The sequence below is a fragment of the Pyxicephalus adspersus genome, chromosome 1 (genome assembly GCF_032062135.1).
Source record: "Pyxicephalus adspersus chromosome 1, UCB_Pads_2.0, whole genome shotgun sequence".
NCBI classification, from domain to species: Eukaryota; Metazoa; Chordata; class Amphibia; order Anura; family Pyxicephalidae; genus Pyxicephalus; species Pyxicephalus adspersus.
Window position 1 is genome coordinate 88,447,134 of NC_092858.1, and position 24,953 is coordinate 88,472,086.

General features: G+C 36.1%; 1 protein-coding gene across 1 annotated transcript in view; it reads left to right on the forward strand.

Moving 5' to 3' along the window:
• Window positions 1–1,010: 1,010 nt before the first annotated feature.
• LOC140335058 (bone morphogenetic protein 8B-like) overlaps window positions 1,011–24,953 on the forward strand; it is a 29,299-nt gene continuing 5,356 nt past the window's right edge. The window contains exons 1-6 of the mRNA XM_072417431.1: window positions 1,011–2,059; window positions 18,910–19,102; window positions 19,562–19,710; window positions 20,716–20,910; window positions 22,343–22,422; window positions 23,823–23,933. Coding sequence (XP_072273532.1) covers window positions 1,675–2,059; window positions 18,910–19,102; window positions 19,562–19,710; window positions 20,716–20,910; window positions 22,343–22,422; window positions 23,823–23,933 — 1,113 coding nt within the window. The 5' untranslated portion in view covers window positions 1,011–1,674. The remainder of the gene's footprint in view (window positions 2,060–18,909; window positions 19,103–19,561; window positions 19,711–20,715; window positions 20,911–22,342; window positions 22,423–23,822; window positions 23,934–24,953) is intronic.

Genomic DNA, 24,953 nt, shown 5'->3' on the forward strand with positions numbered 1-24,953 from the left:
GTCATTTTTATGACACTCAGTAATACAGATAATTGGAAAATAGCAGAAAATTCAGCAAATTTCAAGAATATTACACTTACTTGAAACTGAGCCAAACAAACTTTGCAAGAAAAGTGTTTGATATGGTTCGTTTCAAGTTAGTTCAATATGCATGATATTTACATTGAATCCTAATAAAAGTTGAATTTACTTGCTTGAGTTATCTGGCTGTCCTGCCATCTGAATTGGCAATGTGGATAGAGTAAAGTCAGGTTCTAAGTCAGTGACTTCAGCTTAGTCTACATGGACGTTTTCCCTAGCATTAAACCTGAGGCTTTTAAAGCCCATGTTTGAAATCCCCATGCATTCCAATAGGCTAATCTACACCAGGACGTTTCCCTAAGCATGTTTATGAGCTTTACCTTAAAAAATTAAAATGCTCTGTAAAGCTGGAAGACACCCAAAAACGTGGGCAAACGCTTCCATGGACTTCAATGGGACGTTTTCCCGCGTTTATAAGCACTTAACATGCGAATGCGTTAAAAATGCGGGAAAACGCAGTAGAAACGTGGGGAAACACTAATAAAAGTGCATAAAAATGCATATAAACGCTATAGGAATGTTTACATAAAAATGTTCTATATGCTTATACTTATCTGACTGCCACCTATTCCTTGAATCTTCACTGTTGTGCACACCAAAGCCAGTAGCAGAACCTTAACTTTTCTACATATAAGTCAATTTATTGGCCCTACATCACTGTAGTGACAAAGAGCCAGAATGTATTACACAGGTATCCGACATATCCGGAAGTGTGTCTGATTCTGTTAGCAGCTTTGCTCTGAAAGACAGCAAGGAGTTGTTCACTGAAGGGTTAAGCAAATGTTTGCAATAATTTACAAATGTACGAGTATATTGTAAATATAATTATTTTACAAAAATAAAAAAAAATAAAATAAAATGAAAAACTATATAATAGTGTAAGAGTGCCATAATAAGTGTAATAATTTTACATGCTTTTCAGTATTACAAACAGCAACTGTGAATTCAGCTACTCTGACGATGAATTCAATGTTTTTATAAAACACAGAAGTCGTTCAGTGCGCAGTGGTCTGATACAAGTGAACACCTATAATCTAATTTGCCAAGGAAAGAGAGTTGGAGAGGAGATCTCTAGAGCACAGTGCAGGGGGAAGATCTCAATTCTGGAGAGGCAGGCAGAAGGTTTATAAGAACTAGCTATCACTTTGGGAAGCTGAACTCCAGTCTGCAGCTACATCTATCCCTGTGGAATACATTTTTTTCCAGTGGTAAGCTTGATTTATCTAGAAGTTTGCTGTCCTTGACAAGTACTCCATCCACTGACCTGTATGTAATAGAAATTTGAACTTCCCAGTTGCCTTTACAAGTGCTTCCATCTGCTTTTTATATTCACTTTAATTTCCTAGGCAATCTAAAGCAGCAATTTGTTATACGGATTATACCACATTTTACTTGGAATGAACACAATGACATTTAGAATGGAGAGTATTTGAAAAGCTGATCAATCATAACCCTGGTGACATGTGGATGATTTTGAAGAAAAAATAACCACTTTATCAGGAAGAACTTTTTTTTATATTTTTGTTTTGCTCTTTTGGCTAGTGTTATTGTATCTGGGGACTTTTGAAGAGTTAAACTTCATTTGTTGAGAAGATGTCTAAGACTTTACGAAATATTTTGACTGTGATTTGCATTGTTGGATTCTTTTGGCATTTCACTAATGGGAGTTTTGTGAAGAATCATCTCCGTTCAAGTTTTATCCAGAGGAAACTAAGCGGCAGGGAGAAGCGCGAGATGCAAAGGGAGATCCTTTCTATTCTGGGTTTGCCTGGAAGACCCAGACCTGCAAGTGGTGGTCATTTCCCATCTTCAGCACCCCTGTTCATGCTGGATCTTTATCATGCTATGTGCAGTGAGGAAGAAGAAGATGGAGCACAAGGAGTATCACGAGCACTTTTTACTACTTTAAGCACCCAAAGCCCACCCTTAGGAGCAGTAATCAGTGAAGCTGACACCGTCATGAGTTTTGTAAATATGGGTAAGATTTATCTTTTGTTTACATATTTTAAAAACTATTACCTAAAAGCTTTCATTTGTCATACAGATATTTTACATGTGTCTGTGGGTTATTTTTCATTGTGTACAGAGCATATTAGGCATTTTTGGAAAATGTTTCTGTTGTAAATGTTTTATCTACATTTTCTAAGGATACGTTATGATTATTTAGTTTAATAAATTATTAACATGAAAAACCAATTTTAAAGATATGGAGGCTTTTATCCTTGACCTTCTGAATATGCAAGCTACATATCTGTCACCTGCTTCAGTGTTCCCCCCATCACTGAAGCGAAATAAATATGCCAATAAAATCGTAATAAGAACTTCTGATCTGCATATTAGATCTGGGTTAATTTCAGAGCTAATAAATGGGCTAGAGTTTTTTCAGAGGTCAGCTTTGGCAACTGCCATATTTAATGTACAACAGGTTTCCTTTACATGTATTTGTGGCACCATTCATCTCTACAGAAGATACCCAGACAAGGAACTAAAGCTTGCCTGTAGCAATTTTAAAGACATATTGGCAAGGTATGATACTTTTCATGCACTCTGTTTTGTTTTGTTTTTAAGTGCAGGCTTTCCTGCTGTGACCAAGGTTTGTATAATATAAATATGACTAACATACAGGTATATATATATAAATATGAGCACACTCAGGTCTTTCGACTAGGGGCTGGCAGTATAGGATTATTTGCCCATTGTAGGTCAGTACTGCCTAAACCTACATAACCTACATATAAATTAGTAGGACAAATTTACACCCCATTTTGCTATTAGTTATCAGCTCTTAGGTGAACAAACCCACTTGGTGAATCATAGCCAAAATTATATATTTTATATAAGAACCATTCTATCAACAAAAATATTTAAAGAGTATAGGGGCACAAGCAAGAGGAACCAGTCAAGTTGGCTTTTTTAGGCAGGGCTTCAATGTGCAATGTATTATTATTTAAGGTAATGTGTAAAAAAAACTAAAAGATGTGTGGGTAACCATTGGCCCTTCAACATTCCTTCCACTCTAGGCCATGGCCTACAATAATCTACTAATATATGTGCCATACTGCTGAGAAAAACATAGGTTTTATGAAGCAAACAGTGGACTTATGTTTAGTTGTTTATTACAACATATATCTACTGGACATAAACCAGAACTGTAAAAACCTGTAGCTTCTATAGATAGCCTATCCATGTAGAAAAAAAAAACAAGCCTGTAACCACTGGCATAAAAAAAGAAGCAAATTAGAGGACTGGTTGACAGAGGTGAGTAGCAGTAGTACAGCTGTCAAAAACTGTCCATCTGAACTTAGCTTGATAGATACTTATTGAATCTTTTACACAAAACACACATGGCAAATAATGTGGACTATACCAAAAATGAGTTATTTTACATAGTTTTGTGTTTTAATAACTATTTGTATATTGTCATTTGCTTTAAAAAAAACATACATAAATGAATGTATAAATTTATAGTATAGTCAGAGTTGCCTTATATTTAGTATTTTTTTTTAGTACAACCAGGGTAAAGGGATAACACACTAAGACAATGTTATTATATTATTTATCTATCTGCAATGTAATAATGTCTTGTAGTTGGAAATGCTGGACAGCTCTATTCTAATTGTCAGAAACAAAGCCTAGTACAGATTTGTATGGCACTGTACTATTGAATTTCTGAAAATGATAGTGATAAGTCATGCTGATCCAAGGGCTTCAGTTGTTTCTGATTCCTTGATCTAAAACATTATTCTTATTTGTAATTCTAAAGTCATACTGAGGTTTAATTTGAATGCTTGTTTCAGAATTATGAATAAAATGTCAGAATGACTTCTTAATTACTAATCTCAATTTAAATATTAAAGCCACGGACAGCCAGGCCAAGGTATTACTTGTACACCCTTCCTATTACCATTAGGAAAGAGTTACAATAAAATGCCTGATGTATCCACCTATGTAATGTCTGCAAGGTTTTAGAGCCATTATCAGAAGGTATGTGAAATTGTAATCATAATATTCCTTCCTTCTGGGATTCTAGATTGTCTTTAGATGCCAGGATGGCAATTTGTTTGACGTTAGGAGAATTATTTTGTATGAAGTGTGCATCAATATTTTGTTTTCTCAGTCACCTAGGGGGTTGCACAAATTGAAGCTGCCCCACTGCATCCTCTCCAGTAGTAAACACAATCAGTGTTATTAGCAGTTGGTTGTTTAATGATCCGCCATGGTAGTTAGCCTCTCCTGTCCTTTAAGTCTTCTTCTGCTTGACTTTTATTTTCACCCTTGCTCTCCCCACACAATCTTTTGGTGATGGGTATGTGAAGCCACTCATCAGCAAACATCCATCTGTTTTCTGTCCTCCCTCTTTCTGATCTTTGGCATGTTCTGTCATTACTCAGATTTGCCTTTGCAACAAATAGACGTGTCTTCACATCATCACTCAGCGCCAATCACAACAGATGAAATAGGCTGAATGGATTGACTAAAAATCAGTGTAGTGTTGAAACTACCAGTTCCACAGCAAGGGAAGCTTGCTAAAGATATAGGATAAAGTACTGCAAAATATATATTTAGTGTCCTTTTTTAAAACTTTAAAAATGCAAAGGAAAAAAAATTGAGAGCTCAGTTCTACTTGGAACTGATGTTGGTATGATATGATCATGGATTGGAAAGAATGAAATGCTCATAAATGACATACAGAGAAACAAACTGTGGCATACATAGAATTCTATATATTTCCTAATGTTGACAGGTTATCTAATGGAAAATGCAGCAATTGACAAAAAAAGTCTTTTAATCTACTTTGTCTGCAGTTTTAACACATCTTAATTAGGCATGCTGCGTCCAAAGTAACAACGTAGTGTAGAGCAGATCAAATGCAGCTTCTGCTACTGCTTAGTTAAATGTTTATGGAATTTTACTGACCTGCATTTCAGCAATACGCACATTGAATGCAAGGTCCAAATGTTCTCCAACGCCCATCAAAATAATGTCTAAATCTAACTATTAACCTAGTGTAAATCTAACATGCACAAAGACACAGGACTTGCCCAGTGTAAATCTTTTTTCTTGATTTGAACTAAACCTTTCATAAACATCACATACTTCTTTACTGAGGAATAAATCACACTTTTACTTGGCAGTACATTGCTGTAGCACGTCTTAATACACACAAACCGCAATGCGCATTAGTATGTTGTGGTGCCATTTATTTAAATAGCACTCCTGTGCATAAATGTGTTGCAGTGCAGCAGAATCCATGACTGTGTGGTATTATGTTTCATGTATTAAAAAATGTGGCATATTTTTTTATCTATTATATCTATTTTTTATCTATCTCTTTGTCTATTCTTCTGCTTTAGCGGCCTATTTAAAATGAATGGCTGTCTTAAAGCATTGCATGTTAAGATATGACACAGCACACATTAGCGCACAACACTGTGCACAAAAAATTGCAACATGTAAAATGGGATGACCTTACACATCAATTTTTTTTCCCAAATATGTAGATTTGTATGCATAATTATATGTTTCGGCACATCAGTGTGGACATATCCTAGCTAAAATATCTAAGCATTTAAAATAATTTGTCCTAAATGGATTTATCCAGACTAATGATATTGTCTCCCTGAAATAATACCAAAGCCAGGGGGTGACAACCTCTGATATACCATTATCACAGTGGTAAAGTGATTACATAGATCTGGTTTCAATGTACAGTATGTATGAAATAGAAACAATATGGCATTAGATACATGCATGTTTTTTTAAAAGGACTTTGGTTCAGCTTTATTTACACAAATCCAGTGTATGTTACACCACAGTCAAGATGTGGCTGCTTCCAGCCTAAATACCAGGCCACTGTTTACTGAAACATTCAACCACTTATCAATTGCCCCATGTAAAATACCCTAAAGGCTTGGATTACGTTTTTGAGTAGTGCAAGTATGGAAATGAACTGCTGTGTGTTGGATTCCAAGCAAAAGGTCAGGTGCAGCTTTGGCAGGTAGCACATTTAAAATGTATGAGCTACCCTAATGTACAACACAAATAATGTGTGACATAATGTATGTTAACATTAAACACCATTACCATTAAACACCATTAAACTGTGGACCAAGCTTAAATGCACATTTATAGCCTAAGCAATTTTGCAATATCACTGCATTCCTAAATCCTTGCACCAAAAAAATAAAACCCCAGTCTATGGAATGCACACACACAGATGTATACTACATATATACAGTGTATGTATATATGTATAATATTTACCTGTGTTTTTATGCAAATAGACACACAGGCAAGATGGCATTCCCAACATATAATTTTCTTGTGGTGACCACAACTCACCCACCCACATTCTTCCTGGCCTACTGCATGCAGCAAAACTGGAAAACCATACCACTGAAACAACAGCTGGAGAGAAAAAAGGGACATTCAAAATATCTTATTCTAGAGTTTTTGTCTAGCTGAGACGTAAACTGCTAAGCAGTTGAAAGAATATTCAGATTTTATTACTGACATGTCAAGTGAAACATTCTTACTTTTTGGTGAGGGTAGAAACATGCAGGGTGGTAGGTGCACTTCTTCTTTGGTAGATCTAGTAGAGGGCTGCCCTACAGTGTTTATGTGCAGGAATAACCAGACTGGTTGACATGACTCCTGTGATGGTGGATTCACTTGGTAAAGCTAGTGGAACAGGTCTAGCAGGGGTGGCTCTTGTCAGTCTCAGGTTAGACACATTAGACATCAAAAATAACTTTGCTTGTTCATGCTTTTCTTTTTAACCCTTGTAAAAAAAAGGATTTCTTCTGCTATCCCAACAATACAGTAGGCCATACTCAACATTTTTTTCAGACTGGTAGATTTATTATTATTATGTTTCAATACAGTCCACACACATAGTACGTTGCTCTCATAGTTATATCACTTCCTTACACCTTAGAGAATTTCACTGATGTCCCTATAATAGTCCAATGTCCCTGACACAGTCTAAGACCAAATAGATTGGGAAAAGCCAATTAACCTACCAGTATATTTTTAGGATGATGGAGAAATCTTATGCAAACCCAAAAAGAACACACAGACCTGATGCAAATTGAGTCCTGGCCAAGATTTAGATTTGGGGTGATATTTTCAAAAAGAAGAATGGATGGGAGAGAGTTGATAAAGACATGATGTAGTATTAACACACCCATTTAGAGGTGATTACATAAATACATAACAACTTAATTTTGGTTAAACTAAGAAGAATAAGGCATTCAAAATATATGTTTTTGCATAACTCACTTTGTAGGAGAGTAAGTATAAAGAATACAGCACTAAAAGGAATTAGTTTGGTTTTCAATTTACTTTACAGGTTTTGTCACTAAGAACATAAAACATTGTACATATATAGTCTGAAATATACATATATAAATATAATATATATAAATATTCAGGGATAAAAATACAGTAAATGCACTTTTTGTCCTACACAGCCAATGTATCTTAATAAGGTGTTCGCATTACTACCTTTACCAAACCAGACTATTAACATTTGGAGAAACAAACATTGTTTTTAAATGTTTTTTGTAAAAAAAAAAAAAAATGTGTAGATTTATAGAAATCTTCCACACCAAGACAAGAATAGAGAAAATCTGATGAAAACAGAGATGGTACAGCTTATCTCCGGAATGGCGCAACCACCCCTTGCTAATCTATATAAATCAGTTATATTTATGGTCTGCATGTCCTGGCAGAATGCTCAATCCATTTCTTGCACTTATTTTTGGACTTCTTACATATGATGTGGTTCATCACTCCACAGTACCTTTTAATTTAGTGTCTGAAAGAAAGAAAGCTGGGACTAGTAATTACAGATGATGTGTCATTTATAGTAAGCAAAAACCTACAAAGTAAGCTTACAATAAAAACTGGACCACATTTCAGTGAAAATCCATTTTGCTGACATTGTGTGGGAGGCAAACTACAGTGTAGCAGGATCATTAAACAATCAACATTAAAGTTGGAACAAAGTGTGACAATGGGAAGCTTTGTTGCTCTTTATTTCCTGACCTCCTCTAATATTCATGTTTGGCACAAACATATATGCCTAAAGCAGAACTAGGGAAACACCAGTCTATTTAAACATCTGGACTTCTGAACACCCCTTTACTGTTCTTTGCATGTGCTGCAATAAAAGCTCACCTTAAATAAACCTCTTTATACTGGGCTATAATGCCGTTCCAACTGTGCTTGCCCTTAAAGAGTATCCGATCCCAAGATCAAAAATGTAATTTAATGCATAATACTAGTCTTTAGATGTGGTTGCTGCATTAGTTTTCTGTAGTCTGGCTTTTCTAACATGTAGTTCGAGGGTGAGGCCACTCATACACTGTATGGAGAAGCAGCATTGTCACTCTGGGACAGAAATGTGGATATTTCACCAAGGCTCCATTGTCCACAGATAGAAATGGGAAACATGCCAACCAATAAGTGCAGCAGAGGCAAAGAGCATAGGAAGTTCAACTCACAAGGTTTCAGGCAGGATTAACAATTATTTTTTACAATAATTGAACTAAATGATATACGGTGGCTCAGGGGTTAGCACTCTGGCCTTTGCAGCGCTAGGTCCCAGGTTCGATCCCCAGCCAGGACATTATCTGCATGGAGTTTGCAGGTTCTCCCCGTGTCTGCGTGGGTTTCCTCCGGGTACTCCGGTTTCCTCCCACATCCCAAAAACATGCAGTTAGGTTAATTGGCTTCTCCCTAACAATTGACCTTAGACTACATTAATCACATATGACTATGGTAGGGACATTAGATTGTGAGCTCCTTTGAGGGACAGTTAGTGACACGACTATGGACTTTGTACAGCGCTGCATAATATGATGGCACTATATAAATACTGTATAATAATAATAACATTTTCAAATATATTTAAATAAAAATATTTAAATGTAATTTAAATATTAATGATAAATTTACCAACCCAAAAGGAAACAAATGAGAGATTTTGCAGACTGTACAGTATGATCCCTGGAAATGTTAGTAGGGTATAAAAGAAGCAATTTTGTTGGCAACCAGTGCATTAAGAAGGCTTAACATTGTAAAATACTGTTTCCTTCATATTCAACAGTTATTTTATGTATTGTATACTTAGTGGGGCATTTTTTGACCTTTTTTAACATAGGGGAGTCTTTGAAATACTTTTCAGGCCATAGGGAATCCCTGACAGTAATTCCAATATACATCTTACACTACATTGGTGTGGCACAGAATGCCTTATACTGGTTAGTGGGTAGAATACTACTCTTCCAGATAGCCAAAAGGTTGTGGCACCTAAGCTGACCTAAAAAGAAAACAAATAATCCTTGCTCAAGGAACCCTAGTCGAGAAGCACTGCTATAGAGAAACAATGCAACAATAAGATAGATGAAAATTTAGTGCAACTAAAACACTTTTAGTAGTAAAACAGTACATTTTCTATGTAGAACTTAAAGATGATGTCCACCTTCATAAATACTGAGATAAACCTGCTAAATCTAGCTGCAGTAGGTTTGTTCAAATATAGAGGAGATGAGATGGTTTTCCAACCTTCTTATACCAATAACTGTGTACAGTTTTTGTTTGGAGTTGCCTAAAGTTTCATACCATAATACATATAGCAGCACGTACTGCCATGTGTTGTGCTACTGTTTTTGAAGAATACCATTCAATATACTTAACGGCATCATGCAGGGCCACATTTCATATAACACAGTCCTACAAAAAAAAACAATATATTTTCACTTCTTCCCTACTGAATATTTTTCTTAGAGGGCTTTTTTTTATTAGAAGTTCAGCATGTCCCACAATGCCTGCCTATGAGCGATGCACAGATGTTCAAATTAGAGTGACATTGTTACAAACCTTAAAAGTACTGAATCATTTCCCTCCTGGGGCAGGATGCCCGCTCACTGTGTACTCATTTATGTTTCATCTGTTTATAAAAAGAGCAGTGGCTTGGCACAACAAGCTACACTGAGGCATCATGAGTGTCCCGACGTTGCTGAATAATCATTCCTAATTATGGCTTATGTTTTTATTAGTTCTATACATGATATGAACTCATGGATTCATCTGTTTTTTTTACAAACGTCACTGTAGGGAGAATTACAAAAAAATACAAAACAATACAAAAAAAACTCTAAAGGCCAAAATACTATTTTACTCTTCAAAACATTTGTACGTGATGTCATTATATGATCTATAAATGTCACTTTTATTGGCTGTGTTGATTCATTTGTAGTATGAACCAAAGATATGCCATATTTTTAAAGATGCGCAACAGATGTTGACCTTATGTGGTTATTAGGTTTTCTGTGGAAAATACAGATTCATGAACAATATAATTACAGTTTTAGTTATATTTATATCAATTTTTTTTTACCTAGGTAGTAATTGAATGGTTTAAAAAGCCCTGTCCTAGTTCTACTGGGGAAATTTCAATTGATTTTACAGCTTTTAGTATTTAGGCTTTGGCATTGGGTTTGACATTATATCTGCTCTAACAAGTTTAACAGTATTCAAGCACAACTACATTTTTCTTCCTGAGGTCTAGATCTAGGATCTGAGGTCGGATCTAGGATCTCGTAATCCTGTCTGACATCACATGCTTGCTCCTAACATTGATCTTTTTTATGATCCCACTGCTTGTCTATACTGGTTACAAGTATTTCTGTAAAATGGAGCTGGTTCTAAGATTTTATCTATTCATCTGTGGCTTTATTCCACATTGATTCTAATAAACAGGTAGAAGATCTTCCCATGTCAGTGGTGCAGGCTGTGGCAATGTACAACCTATACATGAAAAGTGTCCATTTGGGATGCCCTTATTGAATCTCCTAGGTTTTCTAAATAAGGTTGTCAAGTGGCTTCTAGAGCATAAATCACTGTTACCATTTTTAACTTTAGTGATGTTCTGTTCCTTCTTCTGCTGTAATGGTGGGGCTTCTTGGTTGGTTTTAGATGGCGCTGACTGTGTCACTTCATGAGACTTTTGACACATAGGTGTTTTATAAATTAATACATTTTTTTTGGTATCCCAAAAGACTCAGTTTCAGACTCGCTATAGCCACATATTCCTTTCTTAGCACAAGGTACCCATTTTGTACACTTTTCTTAAGGAAAATGTACGTATGCTTTGCTACCAAAGACTTTAATGTGTTTTGGGTCAGGTTTCTTTCCATTCCATAACTCATTTGGAGTTTTCTTTGCTTTTCCCGGTAAGATGTTTTAGAGATAGCTGACTTTCTTAATTACATTTTCGCAGTATGTTATTCGCATATACACCGCAAAAATCAGGCTTCTGTCATTTTAACATAAAGCGTGTTTATTTTCTTTACAACCACATTTAGTTCTGGATTGTGTAGTACAGTAGTCTAGAAGGTAGTTCTATGATCCTAAGAATAGCTGTGTTTTGTCTCTTGTGTGCACTGTGCTATTATCTGGATAGAGTATATTAGTAATTTTGCTGTGTAATCGGTAGAGCACAGTATACCTTAAGTAGTAATTTATGAACGCAAGGAAATACTTTTCTTTCCTAGAGTCTAAACTTTCATAGGACCAAGTGAAGAGCTGTAAGGTTGTGCTATTGCTATGTTTGCAAAAAGATTTGCTGGACATTTTTCTTTTTATTCAGACACTTCTATGATTGACCGCATGGGTCAGTTTTTTCCAATGGGCTGCTGATCCTGAGCCACCTTTTTATATATGTCAAGATGACAGATTACAAAATAGAATAATCACAACCAAATTAAATATATCAAAATATAACATAAAATATAGAATACAAAATACAGAGGAGGGGGGAAACTAAAACCTATTTGCCCAAAATCCTAAGTTTAACAATTATTTTTTTTTGATCACAAGTTTAACAAATATCTAAGTAAATATAGAACAATGCATCTTAAGACAGACTATGTAAAATACCCTGAGTACAATATTTAAATCGGTCATGAATTTGCACTTTTTCATTTACTTAAAGCACATGTTCAATGAACTTGTGCAAAACCTAAAAAACAGGTTACTTGCTTATCGTCTGCCCTTGTTGAATACACTTTTTAAAGCTTTGATTACTCCCTGTAGTGTAGGTGCAGATGGGTGAATCCATCCTGCCAAAATAGCCCTTTTGTTTGCAAGTAAACATATAGTAATCCAACCTTTTTGTCTTATTTGTGTTTCTGTGGGGGACGACATTTCCCAGCGCCCAAACAGACAAAAGGTAGGGTTCAAATGGATCACTTGATTTGTGGTTTGGTATATAAACAGCAATATACTATACAAAATTTTGCCGTTGGCAGCTCCATAAATAGTGTGCTAGTGAGGCATCTATTGCTCCACATTTTGGACATAATGACCTGGATCCTCCTGACCCTTTTGAGTCTCGCTCCCGAAAAACTTTGTATGCTCTGTTCATCAATTTAAATTGAGTCTCCCACCAAATTTCATTAATCATAAATTTCCGTATCATAAGTTGGCCCCGCAGAATTTGTTCCACCAACTCCGCACTTGGAAAGTCCCTTTGCCAGTGTCATAAATTGGTGCCTGACAGGGGCTTTGTCATTAAACCCCATTTGTCGTTAAACCCCATTGCCCATTTTTGGAAATCTGCAACAAATATGACTTTTTAGCAAACAAAGATAAAAACATCTTTCTAATTAGCCCAAAAAAAAGCATTTAAAACCCAAGAAGAGTTCTAATCCTTCTCCAGTTTATCTAGAACCAGAATGATTTTGACTTGACTTGGGCTGCTTGTATTAGCACTATATCTAAAAAGAATGGGTTTTAATGTCCATTTTCAGTGTAGTGCAATGCTCTTATTCCAAAATTTTCAATGCACATGATAACAGTGCATTCATGCGGCTTCAAAGATCAGGACTGAGCTCTTGAACCAAAACATCTAGTTCATATATGTGGCTATATTGTTTGCTGAAATTTTACCAGATCAATCCTACTTGATGTGTAGCTTAACAATGAGCTTGCAGCACATTTGTTAGGCAAATGGTTGGCAGGGTAAATATCAGTTCAAATTCAAATCGAACCCAGGCAGATTCAACAATCGCTAATGCTAAACTGCCCATATATGAACAAGTAGTTGACCATATAAGGGGAAATTCTCCATGTTCTGACCAGACCAGTTGCAGCAATCATCATTCCCAGTTAATTTAAAGTTACATGGAATGGTATTGGGTTTGCCATATACTCAAGTAGGGTGCACAGTTTCTTGCCTTTGTAGTTTATTATATTTTTTGTTTAGATTTATTAGACTTTTTTAAATTTACACTCTGGTCAGTATAGGTTAGAGAAGTAGGTAAGTGCCTTAGTTGCCTCTTCTAAAGTAAACCAATTACTTTTTTTATCATAAAATAACATGTTTATAATAACCTAAAGCATCAAATTGTTAGATGGATAAGTGCAAGGTATTGTATTGCATGTTATAGTGAGAAATAACAAAAGTTTTTTTATTTATTTATTATTACTTTAGGAAAATTCATATTCCCAGTTTGTTGTGCCTGATCAAAAGAAAAGATCAGGAAATCTTTCCAAAAGGAACATAGGCAACAAGTAGACACTCAACAGAACAGATCAAGCATCCATACTTTATCCAAATACTAAAAACAACAATTTAGGCTGTGGATCTACCTAGAATTCGTAGAATTAGAAAGTAAAAAAAGTGTTTTTTAACTGAATGAGGCAATTGTCAGCTCCCCCTTCTCATATTTGAAGCTAGCTCCTTCATATATAAATATTTGGCAAGTGGAATATTCGAAAACCACATAAAGAGATCTTAAAAGTAAACTAATTACATTATTCACAAGGGAGGAAATGCCCTTAGGGCTTCAGGAACATGTGGAGCTCCTGTTTAGGTTCCACAAATTAACATAATTTGTCCCAGTTTAGTTCTATTCATATTTATAGACCAATGTGGAAAAGCCACTTCTTGTGTGTCACAGATTAAAGCAAATATTTATATAAGCTGGGACATACATCTGCACACACCAACTGTACATAAAGCACACTTAAATTAACCTATTTTTTTAAACTGCTAAACATTAACAGGTAATAGTTTGTCACACATGATTAAAAAGCAGTGTACAACATAATCACTTCCATCCTGGCACCATACAGCTGTCCATTTAACAATGCCATGCTGGAGCCACAAATGTTCTTCACATCTGTCTGAGGATCTGAATATCTATAGATGATTTAACCGTGCACAGTGCTTAAGGTGCGTACACACTTCCAATTTTTATCGTTCCAATCGAACGACGAACGATCGATTGGGCAAAAAATCGTTCGTAAAAAAGTAACCAACGACGCCGACGAACGAGGAAAGTCGCTGGAAACGAACGACCGGACCGACGGATCGGATTGGACGGCGATCGTTGAACATCGTTCGTGTGTACGGTCGTTCGTTGATCGTCCATGTTCAGAGCATGCGTGATGAACGAACGTCCGTTCACTTTCCTGTCGTGCACATAGTTCCTCTATCGCTCAAACGATCGTATCTATTGTGTGTACAATATCTACGAACGATCGTGTCGTTAACTCTATGTGCAGGATCGGTGCTATACGATCGTTCATATATATCGTGCATGAACGTTCGTCGTTCGTTTTCCAACGATAATAATTGGAAGTGTGTACGTAGCTTTAGTTATTTTTTTCTTGTGATTACACTTTGGAAAAGTTACAAATTATTCTTTTGCAATTACAGAGGCAATGACAAAAGAGGGAAGGGAGAATTACATGTGGCTTGCACACCCTCTTAGATCAATGTTACATTGGTAAATTCTGAAAAGTGCTAGTACAATAGCAGCCACGAACAGATAAAAGGATCACTTGTCAATTCCATTTGCTTTGAATCACTGGGTCAAATCTAATCATGTCCAAAGCCACAGGTAAAACAGATGTGTAATAGAACATTCAAAAGGTAGAGCTGAGCACCATAATCAGAGGAGGGTGAAGTCACAGTCATGAAACACAGAATTGTCAGGGCAAGCAAAGCCAAAAAAACTAAGATCAATCTGAGAACCCACAAAGATTTGCATCCTTAGGCTAAAAAACTTTGCAACACGCAACTGAATGAAGAATTGCCCTGGAATTTAAAACCAATCTAACCATCTAAAAATATAATTACTGAATGTATTCGTTATTATAATATACACATCAAGCATATAACTGGTATTTTAACATCTGAGTTTAACATCTGAAGACCACGTAACAATTAAAATCAGCTAAAATATTATAGTCTTTTACAGCAGGAGACAGGTCAGGCAACAGGAATTGCAACCTGATGCATATTATTCTCCCCTGATGCATATACGTTGTGTGCCACTGACTTGGAACTGGTATGAAGGTCAGTATAGTCAGAAATTCATATCTCTAGACTTATTTTGAGTCAATGACACATCATCTGTTCTTTCTCCAAAGTCTTTGGGATAGTTTTTTTAGGACATTTCTGGGTTCTCCCTTGTAGTGGGGCAATAAACACACCCACAAAGTCCATCTTTTTAGCCTACTGATTTGTTGACCAGTTCAAAGTGATTGTGAGAGAGGGATAGGATGTAGGAAGTCAGTAATAGGCAGCTCACAATATAGAGGGATGAAGATGTTATGTACAAGTTAAACCCTCATAAATCCCCACTTTCCCAATTCTCATTCTGGGAAACTATATCTCATCTCCAGTCTGCTTTCACAAATACCTGGACTCCAGCCTTGTCCGTCTTGGATGAAGCAGCCATTTTCTCTGCGTTGTCCTGAACATATTGCACTTGTGGGAACCTGCCTTTGTATTGGGGTGACCATAGGGCTTCCCCTCATCCTGGCAGGCTAGAAGTCTCTTTAGACCTCATCCCAGACCTCTTACTGACTAATGACTAATTATTACCCTGATTTCTCCAAATCACCAGATATTTATTTAGAAAGACCTATCTCATTGGGTGCCAATACTAATGAATCAGCTAAAGGACAAAAATCCCTCACCTATGGTTGCCTCCCTTCTCTACTATATGCAACTAACCTTTGCGTAAACAGGAAAGGCCAACCATTCAGCAGGCTAGATGATTTGGTACTTAACACTAGTGTCACCAGACTTAACTCTTAAGCTAAGGTTATCTCGCCTTTAAAGGGTCCCTACACCAGGACCTGCAGTGCATTAGGGCTAAACCTTCATTCACACTGATGTGTAGCATGAGAAAGGCAGCTATGCACAGTAGTACATCAAAATGCACATTTTACTACTTGTGGTGAAAAATGGTTCATGTCCAGTTTTAGCTGTGTGGTGGTATGGTTTTTTTTACACTCCCGTCCTTGCTCCATTGTGGGCACAGCCATCTCTGCATCTCTGACATCTGATATCTCCTGTCCCTTCTGCAATAAAAATTCTGACTGGCTTGCATTTTTGTAATGTGCAACTTTAATGCAAGACCCAAGGTGCATTACCAAACTACAACACTAAAGTAGAGTCTTAATTGGCCCCAAGTCACCATACAGTATTGCAATATACCAAGGTTTATAACCTGATTTACAAAATTTAGGTGAGGTAAACTCAAATTAACTTCAAGCATCTAATCACGGGCCAGAGAAGCTGTCCTCAAGGGCCACACACACAGGCTGGATTTTGGAATAAACAGAGACATTGTCTGCCTCTTTGTAAACCATTAGTTATTTAATTTACTGCTATTAGAGAAATACAAAATAATGTGCTGATCCTGAAATGGTTTGAATGCTTTGCAGCATTTCACCTTGATTTGTGCTTTAGTAAATCATATCCAAAGATTTAAATTCAACATTTTTACAGGGTTCATATTTAATTGTCAAATATTATAGAAAAATAATATTAGCTATGGAGCATATATATGATTGGAGAGAAGTTCCAAAGAGAAAGACACATAAAGCTCCTTCCTCAACGTAGAGGTTAAGCTGGGCTAAATAATTTTCTTGTTTCCTGCTCCTCTATTCACTACACAGGCTCATTTCTCCAATACAAAGAATGTTTTGTGTTATGTTTCTAGTGTTTCTCTGCTTCTTAAGTGCTGTATTCAGGAAGAGCACAACTTCATAGGAGTATATTAAAAAAAAAAAAAAAAAAAAGCAGCTGAAAACAGGGTATTGTAGTCATATGCCATTAAAAACTGCGTGATTAAAAGATTTCTATTTTAAAAGGACCTAATATGTTATACAATTAGATGCTACTGATGTCCAGCCAAACCCATATTACTCATCAAAATCCATTGGTAAGTTACATTGTTTATAGTGGACATTGCAGCCTGAAGTAACTAACTACATTGGCCCTGATTTATGAAAGCTCTCCAAGGCTGGAGAGAATACACTTTCAGAAGTGTTCTGGGTGATCCAGAAAACATGGAATGGAATTTTAAAAATCATTTTCTATTTGCTAGCAAATGTTTTGAATCCTGGACCAGATCCATTCCAGGTTTGCTGGATCACCCAGTTCACTTCTGAAAGTGTATTCTCTCCAGCCTTGGAGAGCTTTCATAAATCAGGGTCAATGTATCTGGGGATTTTTTTTTAGATCACTCAATGCTAACTAGTGATCTACGTGATAGTAAGTAACTATTATCAGTGTTACTTACACAGACCTTGTTGTCCTGCCCATTCAGGACATAGTAACAGGGTCTCTTTAATGTTTACCCCCTGACCCAGATATGGTAACATTTACAGGGCTTCCCTGTTGTTTGCATGTCTGTAAAGAGTTGTAAAAGTTAGTCTCCTTCACCTGGACTTGTTCTGTATGAAAATGTTGATGATGTTTTGACAATTAAAATCATGTAAATTTAAGGACTGACACCTATACGGACTTCTCAGCAAGGATGAGATAATGGGCCTGACTTATTAAAGCTCTCTAAGGCTGGAGGGGATACACTTTCATCAGTGAAGCTGGATGATTAAACAAACTTGGAATGGATCTGGTCCAGGATTCAAAACATTTGCTAGCAAATAGCAAATGACTTTGAAGAAATCCATCCCAGGTTTGCTGAATCACCCAGATTCACTGATGAATGTGTATCCTCTCCAGATTGGAGAGCTTTAATAAATCAGGCCCAATGTACTAGAACAGGACGAATCCACACACTTTACATCTTCTATTATGTTTTTGGACACTTGACGTCTTCCTTACCACATTACAAGGGGACTAAATTAATGTCTCTGTCCTACCTTTGTGGATATAAATGCTGGGGCATTTTCTTGACACTCATAGAACTATGGCTCATTCAATATATGGCTCAGATAAACTAATAAATGTTTTTAACATTACATATTAAAATTACCAACTAAAACCTTTCACTCTTGCATCTTTTGCATTGCATCTGCCTCAAAAACCCAGATGTTTTTGGGTATGGGGGTATATGACCTCCCCTCATTATGCAATGCTTAGGTCTAGCAACAGATCACTAGGCCCAATAGCGTCATATGAAAGAGGGATTGAAGTAACTGCAAATAGAGGTGAATATAGGGAGGTGCAAAGTGTGCGGCTGGACAACGGATTCAGACCCTTCTCAGCCAACGGGCCCCAAGGTAGTTCAATGGGGGACCCAAATCAGTTCTCCACAGGGACCAACTGTTGGCAACGTTTGCACTGACCGCAGCTGTTTCCTAAAGGTAAATAATATATTTGTTCTGTGGGGAAAACTTAAAGGCTACTGTTGACTTACCACACTAGTAAAAGAATCTAAAGGCCTATTTTTTGCATATATTCTCACATCTAATAGGAAACTATAGAAGGTTGCAGCTTGAGGAACAGATTTTTAGCAAACTGAATGCATACATACATACTCTTATATTTTGCAGTTGAACATGACAGAGATATCTTCCATCAGAAACCATACTGGAAAGAGTTTAAGTTTGACATGACACAAGTTCCTACTGGAGAAACCGTAACCGCAGCCGAGTTTCGCCTTTACAAGACACGAAGCTTCTCTCGGCATTTCAACAGGACACTTCACATCAGTGTTTATGAGATTCATCGAGACCATGCAAATCGGTATGAGATTTATAACTCATTTATGATACTGTCCTGATACAAGTTTGTCAATTTGGAAATTTCTTGAAGTGACATTGCTTAGTTGAGTGTTTAAGAAGTTAAAGCGTGTATATATAGCTGAAACAATTTCTTTATTTTGTTTGAAGCAGTAAAGCATTAATACCATTGTCATTTATTCACTTGTTGTCAACGGTAATAAAACTAAATCTCTACAAAGTCCACTCTTAGTCAGTTGTGTCCACAACAGGTGCCCCTATTGGAAGATATACTTTCATCCTTTGTTTTTGGTTGCAGGTGTAAATCTTTTCATTTCCAAATCACTGGGACAAAGAGAGACACTGACAGCAATAAAGACTTGACAGGGGTCCTAATGCTTCCAATTCCAAACTTTATAAAAAATGTAATGTTTTATTGAATCCAAAATATCCATTCATTTATTAGTATTACTCTCCTTCTTAGGCAGCCTGATTTAACCTTGCTGGACCACGAGAGTATACAAGCTGGGGATGAAGGATGGTTGGTTTTCGATGTCACAGCTGCTAGCAATCACTGGTTGCTTAATGCCAAATATAATGCCGGATTACGTCTTTATGTGGAGAATGATGAGGGTGAGACACAACCACACCAATGGTTATTTGGCCTGTGATATGTAGGCTGCCATAGCACATGCTCTTGTGGGCACCAATCATGTGGGCTCCGTTTATATTGTTTTGGACATTTTTTGCATTTTTCACTTTCCACTTTTCTACTTTTAATGATTTATTATTTTAAATAAATTTATCTAAACACATTACTGGCTCACTACTAGAGTATCTTTTAATATAGGCGTACACAGCTGGAAGACAGTAGGCTAACCATATAACCACAAGAATATTTTTTCCTGTAAAAAGACAACGGCAAAGATGTGAAAACAATCTAGAGATTATTGGTTTAAAATGTTATTGTAATTCCTGTATCTTTAAAGCAATGCATCATTTTTTTTTCATCTTTTTGCATTACTCACCTTTTTAATGCTTCATCCCTACCCTCTACATCCTTCTTTGCCTCTCATTGCCACCCATTTTAGGGTTAAACGGCAGCTATGATTTAAACACTTCTTGTCAGCCTAATCTGCCATGAACCTAATATGTACTGTATTATAATTCTATTTTAGATTAGCAAAAACTATTATGCTAAATAGTGCTTACACATCATTACATGAGCGCACTTTAGTGATGAAGTAAAGACTGTCTCCAGTCTTTGCACTCCTTCGGTGTCAGATAACTACCCATACCCATATATCTATATGTTCCACATATCTATATTGCAGAACATATAGTAATTGTAGAGATAACAGTAACAAATTGACCTACATTATTACTTAAAAGGTTTCACAATTAGGCAAAATAGTGGAAAAACATTTCATTGACTAGTAGAGTGGGCAGTCTGGGACCTTCAAACATGAAACCCCTACAGATCAACTGAGCAGAGCGATTCTGAACACTCTGAACACCACTTTGGAGTTTTTCTTTCTTATTATTTTTTTTTTTTTTTTTTGCTTAGCCATTTATCTCACAATGTGACTATTGTTAGTAATTATGATATCAATAAAAGGATGTCTTTTAATCTAACAGGGCAGAGCATTGATCCAAGTCTGGCAGGCATCTTAGGAAGACGCGCACCACGCTCCAAACAACCATTCATGGTTACATTTTTCCAAGCAAATAGAAATCAGATCAGATCAACAAGAGCAGTAAAGCAACTGAAGAAACGGCAACAGAAGAAGCACAGTGACTTACCACATCCCAATAAACTTCCTGGAGTTTTTGGTAAGAACTGGGGAAAAGAATTACACTGTGTTGTGTCATATCACAAAATGACACAAATTATTTTCAAAACACTGCACAAGTTATTGGAGCAATACCTGTAAAAACACACAACTGATGATTAACAAATATGCTGGTAAACCAAATTTGTGCAATGAAAAATCCAGTCATGATTATACTCATAGTAAAAATAGCAGGAGAAACATTTCAGGGGTCTAATAATTAACCCAACCAGGTAACCATGTTGAAACTTTTCAAAGACAGCACTATGCAAAGCAACAGAGTTTTGATTAGTTCAAATATCCATTCATTTCCTCTTCCTTAATAAGTGCTGCTGTATAGGGGACTACAAAAGGATGATATCAGGATAAAATTCGCTATTTAGGATAATTCATGTAAACTCTATTTATTTATTTTTGAATGAACAACTGGATTAAATATGTTCATATCTACCAGGAGGTCATCTTCAATGTCTCCAAACATACTTCAAAATGTATTTGATAAAACTTTCTTTTAAACCACACAAACCCTTTTTGCAACATACACAAAATAATTATAATTTTTGTTTTCTCTTTCCCAAAACTGTTATGTTTATTTTTCAATAAGCCTTGATAAATAATGCCCTTGAGTTAGAGCGAGAAACTAGGGAGCATGTTTTGATAACCAAAGCAATATAAATAACTGTGCATGCGAAATCCAGGCAAAGTAACATAAATATACAAAAATTGCTTACAAGTGTAAACACGTTTACAAAAATCTTTACATTGTTATCTGGATGTGTGTGTGACTTGATATAAAGTTTTTATATCATTGTTTATTTATTGTCAGTCATTTCAGTATAAACTTCTTTTGTGTAGCTAAAAGGTATTTATACTGTGTTTGTATTATATTTCCAGTTCAGTTCAGTTTGGTTTAGTATCTTTCGTAATCACAATTAATTCATTTAATTTCATTATTTAATTTTTTAATTTTTATTGTAACAGAATTCAATGAAGGTGTGCTGGAGCAGAGTTAAATAATGAATAAACAATATGTATGAAATCAAGCTGATATTGTAGACTACTGTAGAGGTTTAAGGGCTATTGACACTGCTGTTTATAGTCAATAGACTGCAAATTGTTTTTAAAAATGGTCATGACCACTGGAAATATAGTATTACATTGTAACATTACAGGCATTCAACTAATACACGTCAGACAGTCAAATAATAAGTTCAGCAGATCTCCCTGACAAAGCTATCAACATGTAGAACCCACATTTGAGTGTTTAGACTTTTCTTTTTAGTTTTGTGTGGCCTTGCCATTCAACCGGATTCGATAACCTTGCATCTGCTTCAGGTCTATTCACTGTTTTCTATGGCAGAATTACTGTTAACCCTTGTTTATGGAATTTATGTACAACAGTACACCTTATGATGTACAATATGCAATTTCAGACCATGTACATGTTCCTGATGGCAGACAAGTATGCAAACGACATGAGCTGTATGTCAGTTTTCGGGACTTAGGCTGGCTGGTAAGTTACCCTTTTATGAAATCCTCTTAAACCTTCTTATTGTAGTTAAGTGGTTTATTTATTGCATTTTAGGTATGACTTCTGTTTTATACTATTAAAGATAACCCCATTTTTTAACTCTCTTTATTTTAACCTCTCTTATCAACCTATTGGGACATTACTTCTTTCACCAACAGACATATTTAAAAATTTAATTGAAAAATCACACAATGAAAAAATGTTCTTTTTTGCAAAGGATAGTTTACAAAAGCCAATAGTTGTTACCAGTGCTTTATGATGAAGTCTAATCTGCTAACATTTGCCTTCCCTGGTTCACCCCTCATCAAAATACTATTCAAAAATGTTTCCATTTTTAATCCATACTTTTTTTAAACCTACTAAGTCTGCACAAAGCAGGGTGATCATGGCTAATACGAGGGGCTGGCAGGATGCTTTATATAGTTTCCTTAGAACAAAAATCTGTAGTAATGCCCTCATGTGATTCAGAGGCATCGTTGACAGAAAAAATAGAAAAGCCTTTTCTTTTCCTTTTATTTCTTCTGTTTAATCACTTTCTTGCATGGAATGCTATTAGGATGTTTTTGTGACTTTATAGTCAGAGCAACCTGCTTTATACATTCTCCTGAGGTGCTGTCTAAGATAAGATAACATTCACTCCATTGCATCCACATCATTTTTCTATGGAAGTAAAAAATATTATTTTACTGTTTGATCACCAGGGAAATAGATTGCTAATGATATTCCTGTTTCCAATGTATAACACATGCAATGTGTACTTTATCTCTAAAGATAGGCAAACATGGGTGATATCCTGGGAAAATGAATCACAAATGTGCCACCAACTAGGTGACAGCTAACAAGCCATTCATTTCATTCTCTCAAAAGTTTGTGTAGTCCTAATTACTTTAATGACCTAAGGTTAAAAGCATTTTTACATAGGATCCTGTTTTATTCTTCTGGGTAAGAAATTGTCAAGAGGCTTGTTCTTTGACATCTGCCAAAAGCCATTGCATTACATATCGAGTTGTAACAATTTTACTATTGGCACCTATAGCCTTGCAGGTGGTACTAGTATAAATAACTCAGCTAAAAGGAAGATTGAAAAGTCTGTGTGTCTGTGTCTGGGGTGTTTTACTTTGGCAGTACTGAGATTAGGTAGCTATTCTGGACAGAACGGATACTCTGTATATATAGATAATTCCAATGTGTTGGAGTGGGAGATATGTAATTAGTATGATACAATTTTAGATGTTGACTTAGGTTGGCCAGAGTAGGTAGGTGTGGATTATGCTTTTAAACAGTATGAAGGAATAGGGGTCCCTCAGATACTTCTAGAGTCATTCTAGTCATTTCTTGGTAATCCCAGGCCATTCATTTTGTCTTTTGCTGTTCCTTTCTAGGACTGGGTGATTGCTCCACAAGGATACTCAGCATTTTATTGTGAAGGAGAATGCTCATTTCCACTTGACTCTTGTATGAATGCCACAAATCATGCCATCCTGCAGTCATTGGTAAGGAACAATATGTGGGGATTTACAACTGTGTTTAGATAATGTGCATTACTGTATATCATTTCCATAATACAAAATATAGGCAAGTCTGACAATACTGAACTTTGCTACTATTATTATTATTATTATTATTATTAATATTAATAAACAGAATTTATAAAGCGCCAACATATTATGCATCGCCGTACGTTAAATAGGGGTTGCAATTTACATACAAATACAGAAAGTGACACAGGAGGAGCGGACCCTGCCCCGAAGAGCTTACAATCTAGGAGGAGGGGGAAGTAACACACAACAGGAGAGGAGATAAGATGTATTTCAGGAAAATAGCCATATGAATAATACGGCCTACCACAACATAACTAGGAAGCATTTACTGGAACTGAGGACAATGTATAATGGGGCCTAGTAACGCTGTCACTTCCACTACACATATTGGTCTTTCCCCAGTATGCTGTCCCCGAAAATGCGCCTCACTTCCTAGTACCCATAATGGATATAAAATGGTCTCACCATTACAGAGCTCACATATTTTGAATGTGTTTAGCCCCTAATGATTAGTTTCCAGTAAATGTGCACTAATGTCTTAGTGATCAACTGCAGTTTATGCACATTAACCCCTTAGTGACCAAACTGTAGTAAATTGGCATTAGCACCTCAATGACCATATGCCACAGTATTTTCAATGAGAGACACACATTACTCATTGCTCAAGGAACCGCCAGCAACCACTGGATGAACCCTAGGGTTCCACTAAACCCTTGTTGGGAAACACGAGTCTAATGTATGTGCATTGACCTATTGGTGATCAGACCACATAGAAATTAACATTACCCCTCAATAGTCATTTTAGTTTTCAACCCCCTCCTCATTACCTGTCCGCTCACAAGCACTACTTCTACTTTTTATTTATATATTTAATTTTTTTTTCCAGCATGCACACATACTACTGTGTATGTTTTTATTTTTTTAGTTATTTATAGTTCTTTGAGTCATTTCACCTGTAATGTGATGGTGTTG